Source organism: Miniopterus natalensis, chromosome 14 (genome assembly GCF_054644295.1).
Source record: "Miniopterus natalensis isolate mMinNat1 chromosome 14, mMinNat1.hap1, whole genome shotgun sequence".
Lineage (NCBI taxonomy): Eukaryota > Metazoa > Chordata > Mammalia > Chiroptera > Miniopteridae > Miniopterus > Miniopterus natalensis.
This window is the reverse complement of record NC_142094.1, coordinates 18,976,091-18,989,658: the sequence shown is the minus strand read 5'-3', so window position 1 is coordinate 18,989,658 and position 13,568 is coordinate 18,976,091. Positions and strand designations below refer to the sequence as shown.

The window sequence follows — 13,568 nt, the reverse complement described above, 5'->3', positions numbered from 1 at the left end:
CTTTTTGGCAGCAACCCAAAATACATATTTAAACAATGAGCCTGCCAAAGTCAGGAAATTATAAAACAGTTTTGAAATTGCAGAATCTGCTTTTTTTATTACCCCTCAGGTTTCTTTTGCAGCTTGGTTATAAGTTCTTTCACATGGGATTTACTAATGTCCTTACTATTTTAAGACCAGTTTTGAAAAATAAAATCAAGCTTGGAGATCTCAGGTTTATATGATAAAAGACCATCAGATTTTAAACTGAATTGCCTTCTCAGGCATATAGGCTCACACTCCCCAACCTTTTGGAGGAATCTATTATTTATTATTGAGTGTAGCCTGGCTGGCTTCCTTGAGTGGCGTTGCCCCTTGGGATCTCTGGTTTTCCTCTGTGAAGTGAGAGCTGCTAGGTAAAAAGTGCGCCCAAACAGTGTGGAAAAGCTGAACACTCATAAAAATGGGCAAACCTGCTGAGAGTATGCTTCTTGGCGAATCCCATTTGACCTGGATCTTTCACCATCTTAACTCTCAAATTCACTGTTTCTGTTCTTCTAGAATCTAAATTCAGAGACTGGGGGTCAAGATGGCAACAGTGTCTCCTTTGTATATTCCAGCAATGGGATATTCTTTGTATACTATTGGATTTGGTGGGGAGGGGGGCATTTATAGTCGTATTATGTTAAGCAGCCCCGGTGTTTTATTTAGCTAACTGTTGTTTTAAGTTTTATGGTTTCATTACACACAGAGAACAGGAATTGTGTGAACTTTGGCACTGCCCTCACAGTCCTGCAAACCAGAAAACATTGGGTACATGATGGTTGATGATGGTGGGGGGGGGGAGGAGGTTTACCTGAAGGCACAGGAGTGAGAACACAGTATAAGCACCTGTCATCTCCAAGTTCTCCAAGACTTATGATTGGAATTGGTGTAAAGTTTTGCAATTTCTCTTAGGGAAAACATTTGTACAGTCACTCTGTTACATACAGGAAAAAAAGGCAGAAAAGCAAAGTGTAATTTGGATTCTTTGATATTTTTGTATTTTCAAGTTCTTGAGGTTTTTTGGCTGGCATTGTCACTATCTATTAAATATTAGGGAATGGGAGTTTAAAAATATCTAAGGCACCATTCCCATAGAGCAATTTGCTTTTTATTCTTATAGGACACCCATCCTGTTTGAAATTTTGTCCTGAACTAACAACAAATGTAAAGGCCTTAAGGTGGCAGTGCATCGAATGCAAGACGTGCAGTGCGTGTAGGATCCAAGGCAAAAATGCAGTAAGTAGGGCTCTCCATGTTCCATCTCCAGGTAAATTGTCAGTTTTCAGTGTTAAGGATTTTATTTTCGTAGACTGTTGCTATATTCTTTTAAACTTGTAAATACACAGATGCCAGCTTTCAACATTGATCATGGAACTCCTTCATTATATTTTATTACTGTTAATTGGGTAACATAAGAATTTGTGGCCTTTTACAGTTGATTTCAGTCTCAATTAGTCTCTAATGTGTTGCATTACAGGATAATATGCTTTTTTGTGACTCCTGTGATAGAGGATTCCATATGGAGTGCTGTGACCCCCCACTTTCCAGAATGCCAAAAGGTGAATTTTTAAACCATATTTAAAATGTGTTTTATTACTTACTCATTAGCCTTGTCCTGCGTCTGACAGCTCAGAGGTGTGTACAAGTTCCTTAAGCATTTTTAATCTCCCATCTTCCTGGTACTTCTGGGTTTGGCACAGAGTATTATGACCAAAGGCATGTAATAGCGTTTAGTTTTAGGGTAATGTTTATAATGAAGCTTCTAATTCAGATACAGGGATAAAAAAAGACCATTCCTCTCGCGAAACTATTTTATTATTAGAATAAATTTAGATTAGGTATGTCAAAAGTTTCAAGTACTCTTTGTATTTTTCAGTACTGTGTTCAGAGGTAAGAAATGATCAGTATCCAAATCCTGCAACAGGAGCCATCACCATTTTCTTGGCCATTAGTTAATATTTTGAACATGAGCATCTGAACTATCTTACATGGTTATGTCCATATGGGATAAGGTTTTTGTCTCTGTTTATTGTGTAAGCAAGGATAGCTCAGTATTCTTTTTCGAATTTTATAATATTTTAAGCATTGAAAATAATTTTGCCTTCTTATTACAAAATTTGTGCATTTTCATTGTGAAAGACTTAGAAAACACAGGTTGTCAAAATGGAATAAAAAGAACAATCAATTAGAAATTCCTCCTCTGCCCTATATGTTTTGTAACTTTATGTCCTCCCCCCTCTTAACAGTAGAGCCTAGCATTCCCACATCATTAAATGTTCTCCTAAACATAGTTTGTAACAAGTGTGTAGAACTCTATAACATATAGAGCAGGGATTACAAACCTGGTTATTGTGGGCCACAGATAGGCTTTGTTGGTTATATATAAATATGTATAAATATTTAAGACTTCTCTAAATGCATTGCAGAAGAGCTGCTACAGTATTTTTTGAATTTTGAATTCGGGGTCTTGAGGTAGAATACGTATGTTCCAGTTTACCCCATTCTCACCATTCCCTTGTGTTACATTCCAGTTTGCTTCAGTCACATGTATTATATGGTTCCTGAACATATTTAATTTTGCAACCCCATGTATAAAAAACCCCGTAACTTATTTAACCAATCCCCTATGGTGGACATTACAAATGTTTCCAATTTTTTCCATCCACAATTATTGCCTTAAGATAAATTCCTAGGGGAGGAATTGCTGGATCAAAGGCTATGTACATGAAAGGTTGTATCAGTTTTCAGACCGACCACCAGTGTATGAAAATACCTGCTTCCCTGTATTATGACCAGCACTCACCATTGCTTTATTACATCAAGACTAAGACACACTTTTTAAAAAACATTTTAACATCTTTGATGCATCAGAATCATCTTTTAGTTAGTTGTATCTTATATTCAATGAAATAGTGGTCTTATTTTAAATTTTTACCAATTTGATAATAGAAAAAAGATGTCTGATAATTTTTTTCTTTAAGTTGTGAGATTGAACATTTTTTGTGTTTGATTATTGGCTGTTTGTATATCATCTTTGTAAAGTGCCTGTTTTATCCATTAATCAGTTTTCTATTGGGGTTTTCACCTTTTTTTCTGATTTGCAGAAGCTCATATTTTTATGCAGTTAAACCCATGAATCTTTTCCTTTATGGTTTCACTCTTAAATGTCAGTAATGCTTAGATTATACAAAGATCCATGTATTTTTCCTGGTACTTGTAATATTTAATTTTGTCATATTATATTTACCTGCCTAGAATTTATTTTTGTAAAGAATAGGAAATAATTCTTTTCCTACTTAGATAGGTAGCTGTTTGTTCCATCGCCAGTTATTGAATCATTTTACCCATTCGACACTGATTTGAAATGCTAAGGTTTTCCTTAGGCTTCAGTGTTCTAGTCTTTCAGTTTTCATCCTTGACCTAGTTCCCTATGTTAGATGTATAGTTTTAATTATTGAAGCTCCATAGTACTTAAAGCTTTTAAGTTTTAATTTAAAAATCATATTTTATACTGATACTTGTTTTTTTTTAATGTGGAAAATTTCCAGAAAGCGACGATTTAAAAAAATAAATATTTTTGTCCAGATGTTCCAAAAACTGATTGTCTTGAAAATGTCTTCCTCAAATCAAAAGATCTATAGTATCTGACAGGATCCGGCTTTCCTGTGTGTTGATGTGGTGGAGGGAGGCTGGGTGACATGTTGGGAAAGCCTTATGGAAAGGTTCTGAGAAGGGGGCTGCCCCCTGCTCTCACCACCTTGATGTGGGAAATTGACCTTTAATGATGGCTTCCTGGAGAGACTGACAGGGAATGATCCACCTTTTGGAGTTATGTTCTGCATACTGGCATTCTTGGGCAGCTTTACAGCTATGGTGTATATTTAAAATCTCTCCTAAAATGAAACATTAAACTATTTTTCTCATATATGTATTAATTCAGGGATGTGGATTTGCCAAGTCTGCAGACCAAAGAAAAAGGGAAGAAAACTACTTCATGAGAAAGCTGCACAAATAAAACGACGATATGCAAAACCCATTGGACGACCGAAAAATAAATTAAAGCAACGATTGTTGTAGGTTGAGATCTTATCAAAAAGAAATCTTTTATGTTGTGCTTTAAAACATAGGTGATTATAACCCCCTTAGGTCCCATTCACTTTTTACCATCATTTTTACAAACTCAAGGGATGGGGAATATTTGTCTCTTTATATAAGCTGTGGAAATTTTTTGAAGATAACAATTTTAATTGCAATTGGCATTTTGGGGTCTTCTGTTGGCAGTGTCTCTGATGCTAAGTGACATTTTTCAAGCAGCAGGATGGAAGCAGAATGTCAGAACTAGAAACAGTCAGCTTACTTGGTTACTGGCTAAGCATTACAAGAGCTTAATTATATCAATATTTATATGGGAATTTTAAAACAAAAGAGGGATTTGTCTTTAGTGAATCTCTTTTGTCTCTCCAGATAACATTTTGGAAAAGTACTTCTTTTTTCTGGTGCTAATTTAGTAGTACAATTTTTTTGAGATCACTTTTATGAAATATGATCATCTGAGAAACCTGCAAATGACTGTCCTCATGTTTGCCTCCAAAGAATTAGACAGGACTCTGGTATGTGCATATGTGTGCAGACATACAGTACATACAAAGTAACAATTTGCTGTGGCCTCCAGGTCTACTATGATAACCCCATTTCTACTGCCTTTGCCATGTAGTTGCATTACAGCCCAGTAGAACATTTAGCAGGAGTTACTTGGAGAAGCAGAGAAAAGATAAGAAGTGGAATGCATGTAGTTTTTAAAACCTGTATAGAGTAGGGTTCTGGTTATGTGCGCATTAAGTAAGGTGTTTAAAATGAAACCAGTAGACTTGCATATCTGAAGCCGTTATATCAATAAGACCATTGCCTGACTCTCGAAAGGGTCACTGTGATATAAAAATGAATTGGTGCTCTACACACCCCCTGAACAAATACCATGTATCTTGCTTGTTTACTCTTTTCCCTTAATTTTATCTGAAGCAATTCACTATATTACCTGCTTTGAGAAAAACAGTTTCCTTCTGCACATTTATCCCTCAAAAGAGAAACAGAAAATGAGTGATCCTTTCCAGAGTTTTCTGTGAATCTTTATGAAAATCCTTTAATTGGTAGACATTTTTAAATGGAAATTTTGTTAATTTCTGGAGGCAAACATGAAACATATTTATGAATAAAATCTTTCATATTAGCGTCATTTGAAGTAGAAATTATATGTTTTTGCATTCATCCCGTGTAAGCATTGTTCTTGAAATGGGACTGTATCCTCAGGGCCCAATTAAAAAAACCAAATTAGGATATAAACTTTCTAAACAAAGGACACAGCTGAAAATTGCATCTGGCACCAATCCTAACTTTTTGTTTGTCCAAAATTGTCCTTTGAGCTTAGGAATTTTTAAGACAGTCTAGGGAGTTTTCCTTTGTACATGCTTTATAAGCATATTATCCTTTCTGGGCAATCGATTCCAGATACAGTCCAAATGCGCGTTCTAATGCGAAACATTTTAGCCTGGATAAGTTGTTTATTGGTAACCCTCACCGTGACACTAGAGATCTCCAGCGTTAACCTGATTTGGCTGAATAGGTGGCGCCAGGCAAAGGCTCGGGGTGGCTGAGCTGCCCCAGATAAGCCTAGTAGCTGCCCAGTTGATCTGCACCAGCCTCCCCTTCTGCTGATTGCTGAAATTGTTCATTAAATCTTTATGTACAAGATGATCCCCAAAATGTGCTCTTCTATTTGTAATTAAAATATTTTTGTAATTCTATATCATACCATTTTCAGGCTTCCATTTCTTCATTATTATCCTTCAGCTAAATTGATAATTTTTAAAGTGCATTCTTGGGCCCCAGCGCAGCCATAATTCACATGCAAATGTTTCCATTGTATAAAATTCTGCTGCAAAATGGGTAGCTTTCCAAGCCCTAGCCTGAGGTGAAGGCAGGCAGCTGCGCTCCCGCGAGCAGCTGTGCTGGAGAGTGACCTCCAGGCTCTGTTGACCACACAGCTGGATAGGCGGACCCTGCATCGAGTGGACTGCAGTCGCAGTCAGAGCCGGGTGCAGAGACTGCCGCCCGGTGTCTGATAATGACCATGGTAAATGTGCTGCTGCTTCACCAGACTTTTCATGTCATGTCTGACCCGCTGTAGCTTTTCTTTAACCATTTCTTCAGTTTTTTGCTATTGTTGTCTTTTTTCAGCAATATTTTATGCTGTAATTAATTGTCTCCTTTACTTAGAGAGTATTATTGGTTATCTTACCATCCTGAGCATAAAGGAAGAGGGTGTCTTTTAGGGTTTTCTTTACACACACACACACACACACACACACACACACACACACCCTACTAATTTATAGACATAACCCAAATTCTATTTATATAAATTTTCCAGAGTTAAAATTGCTTCTAACTAGAGATTAGAGAAGCTTATTTTTTCACTTCTAGATAATACAACTTATTTCTTTTAATATTTTATAAAAGACATTTCAGGAAATCATAATTACTTGCGACAACACAAGGGGTAACATTTTTATTTAATTATAATGAAAGCATTGGGTATTCTTTCAGTCTCTCCAAAAATTTTCTTACTTATGTTGATTGCCTTTGGGTACACATGGATTCTTCCAGTACCTGTTGGATGGGCCCCGGAAGAATCGTCACATGCAGATGTAGTTGCCGCTGTTTCAGCAGAGAAACATCCAAGTGGAGGCACACACATAAAAACAGTTCTTAGGGTTGAAGTTCCGTTTCTTAAATTTAAGCACATTGAATGCGCATCTAGTTGCTATAAATTTGTTTTAGATACCTTTATAATTCTATTACTAAATGCTGATACTATTCTCTAAATTTTTGCCTAGGTCTGTAACCAGTGATGAAGGATCCATGAATGCATTCACAGGAAGGGGGTCACCTGGTAGGGGTCAAAAGACTAAAGTCTGTACCACACCTTCATCTGGTCATGCTGCATCTGGGAAGGACTCGAGCAGCAGATTGGCTGTTACAGACCCCACTCGGCCTGGTGCCACCACCAAAATCACCACCACCTCCACCTACATTTCTGCCTCTACACTTAAAGTTAACAAGAAAACCAAAGGGCTCATTGATGGCCTTACTAAGTTTTTTACACCATCACCTGATGGTCGCAGATCACGAGGTGAAATAATAGACTTTTCAAAGCACTATCGTCCAAGGAAAAAGGTCTCTCAGAAACAGTCATGCACTTCTCATGTGTTGGCTACAGGTACCACACAAAAGCTAAAACCTCCGCCCTCTTCACTTCCAGCCCCAGCCCCCATGTCTGGTCAGAGCCCCAGTTCACAAAGGTCCAGCACTTCCACTTCTTCTACCTCTCCCCAGAGCTCTTCCAGCCAGTCCAGTGTGCCCTCCCTGAGCAGTCTGACTAGTAACAGCCAGCTGAAGGCACTCTTTGACGGACTCTCTCATATCTATACCACTCAGGGACAGTCTCGAAAGAAGGGACACCCAAGTTATGCACCACCCCAACGTATGCGTCGTAAAACTGAATTCTCTTCCACAGCAAAGGCTAAAGCTCATTTCTTTGGAAAAAGAGAGATTAGAAGTAGGTTTATGTCTCACTCCTCCTCCTCTAGCTGGGGGATGGCTAGAGGACGGATTTTTAAAGCAATTGCTCACTTCAAGCGAACAACTTTCCTTAAAAAGCACAGGATGCTAGGCAGATTAAAATATAAAGTGACCCCTCAGATGGGGACCCCCTCACCAGGGAAGGGGAGCTTGACAGACGGAAGGATTAAACCTGATCAGGATGATGGTAAGCAAAAGGTCGAAGCTCCAACCAAACCTGCGTCCCGTCCCTTTCTCCCCAACCCCCCAAAAATCAATCGATCAATTCCTATTTGTCACATAGGTCTCAGCTATTTCTCTTGTTCTCACTTCACTCTCATACAGAAACAGTGAAACTTTGACCTTTTTCTAATGCTGACTAAACCTCCAAGATATTGTTTTTCCAACTAATACTCTCCCACCTTTTATTATTTATTTTCATTCGTAGTGACACTAGGACCCCCAGATGCCTTCATAGCGCTGCTTATGGCTTTGTAGTCCCGCATGAGTAGCCACTGTCCCGCTTCTGCCCTGTCCTTTGCCGCGCGGCCCTCCGGCCCGGCGCTGCTGGGCCCGTGCTTGGCGCCAGCAGGGCTCGGCCCCTGCCCCCTCTGCTCCATCGCTTTCTCATGACCAAGTCCATCCTGCTTCCTTCTCAGAACCCGACCTGTGGTTCCGCGAGGCGTGCTTTGGGTGTGAGTGTGTCTGCGTGTGTACCCGCCTCAGGGAGAGAACTGATTGCAGAATTTCATTTAACAGAGTGGCCCGTTACATGTGCTGCCCTTTATAAAACAGAGACAAAAATGTGTCATTTGGACAAAGTGGTAGATTTTACTGTCTCAAAAGTGGTAATGGGAATTCTGTAACTAGTCTTCTAATCGTGGTTGAAAAATCTGATTTTGCTTTGTGTTGCTCTTACTTTCCCTCACGTATTGAAGCTATGAGAAGATGACAGTGATTATTCAGATAAAAATTGGGGTACAGCAGGGAAAGGGTACTGCTGGATCTTTGAGCGGTGCTTAGCTGTAAAAGCTTTTAAAGCTTTATAAAAAAATCCCTATTTGCCCACTATGCTAATTTGGTACCGTTTTGGTAATATATGGTGGTCACTTGCGATTCAAGTCAGTGAATACACTTTCTGCTGGTTTTAAATGACAGATACTGAAATCAAAATAAGCATCAAACAAGAAAGTACAGATATAAATGTGATTGGAAGCAAGGATACCGTCACTGAAGAGGACTTGGATGTGTTTAAGCAGGCCCAGGAACTTTCTTGGGAGGTAAGGCCAGGATACCACCGCATTATCGTAACAAGGGTAACATAATATGTGGCTTTTTAAGTTATGATTATTATGAAGTTACTGCTTTGATTTTGTAGAGACTCCCCCTCAAAATCCTGTGTGGTTCTTTAACTATGACCATGGTCATTTTTGTTGACCGTCCATTCAAAAGCAGTGACTTTGTAGAGTTATCTCCTCTCTTAGAAGTTGGTAGCACTGAGGTGGTCTCACAAAATAGACCAGAGTAGCAGTGGTTGAGGCAGATTTTGAAAAACACCTTCCAATTATGAAGGAATAGAATTCTGATTTTTTGGGGGGGCTCAAATTTAAGAAATAGCAATTTTTAATCATTAACAAAAAGAACATCACTTTTTAAAATTTATCAGTGCTGCTGCCAACACAGATGGCCAGCCATACAAAAAATGTCTCATAACTTTAACTCTTTGGCATTGATGAAGGCAATATTGTGTTGTATGATCAGTTGTAGTCACTTTTATTGTCCAGCAGTTTCTTTAAGTTATTCCACTTAAAATGTTAACTCTACTTAGCTTATTGTCACCAAAACATTGAAAGGTAAGGCTATTGGACTTCTCAAAGACAAATTTGTTATGGATTGTGTATTTTTTATGTCAATAGACCACATTCAGTGTGCACAATACTGACAGATAAGCTCCCTACCTCAACTTTTTTAGGGGGAGGAGGCAATCTGTAGGCTCTTAAACTTTATTTTCAGTAGCAGCCACTTGGGCTAAATAACTTTGATAGTTTCTACTTTGGGGGCTATTGGATATTTCCATTCCTCGTTCGGCCCCAGCAGTGTGCTTTGTATTGTTTTTCCTTTGGCTAAGAGAAATGTCAAAATTTCCTCCAATCTTAGAAATTTGAAGTTCTTAAATATTACCATTTTTTAGCCTACTTCTGGCATTCATAGGTAAACAGGTTGAACAGTAGGCCATTATCTGAAAGACACTGTTAAGTCTAAAGCCCTTTCTTTCCAACATGCTGACACTGGCTTTTTCATTCAAGAGCATTGCTTGTTTGTGTCAGACACTGTGCTAGACACTGGGAATGCCACAGTGCGTCAGGCAGGCAGCACTCTTGACCTCCTGTGGCCTACTGCACAGGAGTGGGGGGAGTGGGAGGGGATAGGTATTAAGCTGCAGACTTCACAATTGATTATTTAATTACAGTTGGGATAAATATTACCCCATGGAGGAACAGAGGACTATAAGAGTCTGTATAATAGCCTCACCATCTTTTAATTTCCGCAGTTTCAATACACTGCAACATATCATTGAATTCAGTTCAGTAGAAACTTGTATTTACATCATACTCATCCTGTCTGGGTTGTACTGTTTTTTTAGAGTATTAGTTTGTTTATATGTAAATCTTACACAAAGTTATTATTTTACAAGGCCTATGATGTTTTCTCAACAACATGAAAATTCGCAATTAAGATTAGGGTTCTAGTCTTGATAGGTTTTATATCCACTGTGAAAGAACCAAAATGTAAGTGAAGAAATCCTCTTCTAATACTTCTGTTTTACTTCTTTTTTTTCTTTCTCTCTGACAGAAAATAGAGTGTGAGAGTGGAGTGGAAGACTGTGGCCGGTACCCCTCTGTAATAGAATTTGGGAAATACGAAATCCAGACCTGGTACTCCTCGCCTTACCCACAGGAATATGCAAGGTAATGGAGTAGGCCTGCGGGTATATGACTTTAACGTCATACATGTGAGGAAGGAAAACCTCAAGTTCTAGAGCAGAAATTTATTATTTTCAGGACTTAAGTTTTGATAGTAGATTTTAAGTGCTTCTAAAACTATTACTTTAGCCGGTATCTTTTTATAGTATTTACTGTTCTATGTAAGCTCCTAACACTCCTTAGTTACGCAGGCATTGTAAATTTTGCCTTTTAGCTTGTAGTGGTTTTTCTCTTTGGATAATTGGGTAAATGCTATTTGTATATGAAACCAAATAGGAAAAAAAATTGCCATTGTAAAATATTTGGTAGTTTCTTCTCAGTTGCCTTTTTTCTAGTTAGTTTAAGAAATTAATTAGTTAGTCTCATCTCTGATTTCTGGCATTTTATTTTCAAGGTTTTTCCTGAAATGTAGCAAAAGAATGAATGTAGGTCAGAGAGAGTAGCCTTAAGAGACCCTTTCCCAAATATTTACCTTAAAGCCATCTGCAACTAGCTTGTTAAAACTGAAAAGAAAATAATGGTACTAGAGGTTTCATTTGTCTTGAACTAAGATTAACTGTGAGATTGTCTTGAACTAATACATTTTAAAATGGGTATCTTGTGAGCAGATTTCTTCCTTCAAGTACATCGGGTACACTTTATCAGGGTCTTCTTAAATTTTTTATCCTGCAAAATTTCTGGGAATCACACACTTAATTACTTTTTGTCTACAATAAACATTGTTCTTTTTTCTGTCATGTGGATGTCTGGCCAATCATCTAACTGGAGAGAATGGGGAGGGTGTTCTAGAATTAAGTGGCAAACTGTCAGGAGTCTTGGTTTATTATAACGCCAGGTTATTTCACTTGGCTCTGTGTTCTTGAACAGTTTTTTAAAAATACCAGTGAGCTTTAATTTGTATGGGTCATCATAAGTCATGAGTTCTGAGAGCTTTGAATAAAATTTGCATGTAAGTCCAAGATTTGAAATTACTATTATCTGAGTCTATATCTAACTCTCCTCAAAATATTTCACCCCATTTATTTTTTATTGTTGACAGTATTACAGATGTTCCCCATTCCCCTCCGCATTTTGCCCCCACCACCCAGCCCCTGCTCCACCCCAGTCTTCCCGTTATACCTCCAAGACCTTGGAAGTTTCTAAACATTTTTCGTGTAAATACTGGCAATGTCCATTTAAGTGTGATAGGGTGCAAGTAAAATATGTTGTAATATTTAAGGTGGAGAAAAAGCCAGCCAGAGGGAGAAAGCCATTTGTCTAATGTTACTCCAAAGAGTCAGTGGAATTGGTAGAAACAAACAAGATCTCTTGACTTGCTTCCATGCACTGCTTTAGACCATCCAACTTTGAAGTTATCTCATCCCTAAGTTAGTGGAACGACTCTTCAGCCTTATAAGTGCGCAAATTATTTCTAAAAATAATGCATTCACTTCTTTCTGAGTAAAACATTATTATAGTTACGCCACTGACCACATATACTGTTGAAACTGTGACATTAAATCTGAGATTTGAAAAATACACACGGTGGTTACCTGACAGGATGCTCTCCTTGTTGATTTTTAGAGTAGTGGTTCCAGTTCCAAAAACGTTTCCTTCTTTAGGACATTTCTAAGAAAACAAATGATTTGTTCACAAAGTTAAGGCAAAAAATATTCTGTTGAAAAATAATGTAAGGTTGGTACGTTCTCTTTACTACTGGCTTTTTTGTGTGAAACTGCTTTTTTAGAATGCTGTTATACAGCCTTTCTATGACTTAGAGAAAATTGAACAGTATTTAGTACTTTCCCCCTAAACAGTATAATCAGTCTGAAAGATTCTTGGATTTTAAAATTTTCACAGATTACCAAAGCTTTACCTGTGTGAATTCTGTCTTAAATATATGAAAAGTAAAAACATCTTGTTAAGACACTCCAAGAAATGTGGCTGGTTTCACCCTCCAGCAGATGAAATTTACCGAAGGAAAGACCTTTCAGTATTTGAGGTAAGCATGTGTAAATACTCAGCTTTTGAAACTTAGTATTTCCAGTTGTTGACTATGTACTGAATTGTTTATAGATGGTACAGAGTATATTCAATTTTGGCGTTGAAATTCAGACTGCTCTTTATAATGTCTCCATGTTTGGAATGTTTGTCTAACCATATTAAGCGACCATTTCGATTGATAATGAATTCCTACTTCATCATGTTAACTTTTTTGTCTTCCCCCAAGTCCCTGTCTGCACCAGATATGTTCACCAGTGAATTTATGATCTCCTCAGCTCTTTGTAAATTCTCCTTTCTTTGGCAGGAGAAATTAGCTTTGTTCAGCAGCTCCAGCCAGTGTCTGGCAGGTGCTCACTCTTCCAGGGAATTGAGCAGCTGTACATATCTCCTCAATGCACAGCCACCTGTGTTTCCATCCATTTCTTGGCAGAGTTGATAATCCTTTTGGTGAGCCCCCAGCAGATGTTGGGACTCCCCCCGATCTGGGAGGATGGCCACCCCGGAGAACTCTGCTGTTCACAGGAACCCCTTGTGGCTGTGTGTCTTTCACTGTGGGTTCTTGAAGACATTTTGTATTTTCAGAATTGATTTAGTAGCAAAAGGTCTTTGCCTGTATGTCATTTCATTGTTTATTCATGTTCTACTGTCAGTTTCGGGGATCCAGCTTAGCTGAGTCAGTTGTACCTTGAGGAGACCATGTCTTTCTTTCATGTTATTGCCTCTTTCATGTTATTTATTCTCTTGCCTCTAGTGGGGCACTTCCATTGCGCTGCCTTATGTTCTCTGTTACCCACCTTGGTGCATTGTTCTTCGTTCGTGAGTGCTCAGTAGATGTGATACTTTCTCTCTGAAATACTGTTTTACTTAGGATTCTTTTTTTCTGAATTGTTCAGACTGAAACGTATTGTTCTGGCCCACATTTCTCTTTAGTCTTGGTCTATAATGTCTTGCATTACATTT

The 13,568-nt window shown here is 38.2% G+C and overlaps 1 protein-coding gene across 5 annotated transcripts in view; it reads left to right on the top strand.

Annotated features, from left to right (window-relative positions):
• The window catches only part of KAT6B (lysine acetyltransferase 6B), a 164,294-nt gene that overhangs the window by 110,334 nt on the left and 40,392 nt on the right, over nucleotides 1–13,568 (top strand). For 3 of the 5 annotated variants that reach the window (XM_087824307.1, XM_087824308.1, XM_087824309.1), the window contains exons 5-11: nucleotides 1,145–1,260; nucleotides 1,502–1,583; nucleotides 3,965–4,097; nucleotides 6,918–7,849; nucleotides 8,800–8,921; nucleotides 10,495–10,610; nucleotides 12,465–12,606. In XM_087824307.1, coding sequence (XP_087680433.1) covers nucleotides 1,145–1,260; nucleotides 1,502–1,583; nucleotides 3,965–4,097; nucleotides 6,918–7,849; nucleotides 8,800–8,921; nucleotides 10,495–10,610; nucleotides 12,465–12,606 — 1,643 coding nt within the window. The remainder of the gene's footprint in view (nucleotides 1–1,144; nucleotides 1,261–1,501; nucleotides 1,584–3,964; nucleotides 4,098–6,917; nucleotides 7,850–8,799; nucleotides 8,922–10,494; nucleotides 10,611–12,464; nucleotides 12,607–13,568) is intronic. The other 2 variants (XM_087824311.1, XM_087824310.1) reach the window with 2 other exon arrangements.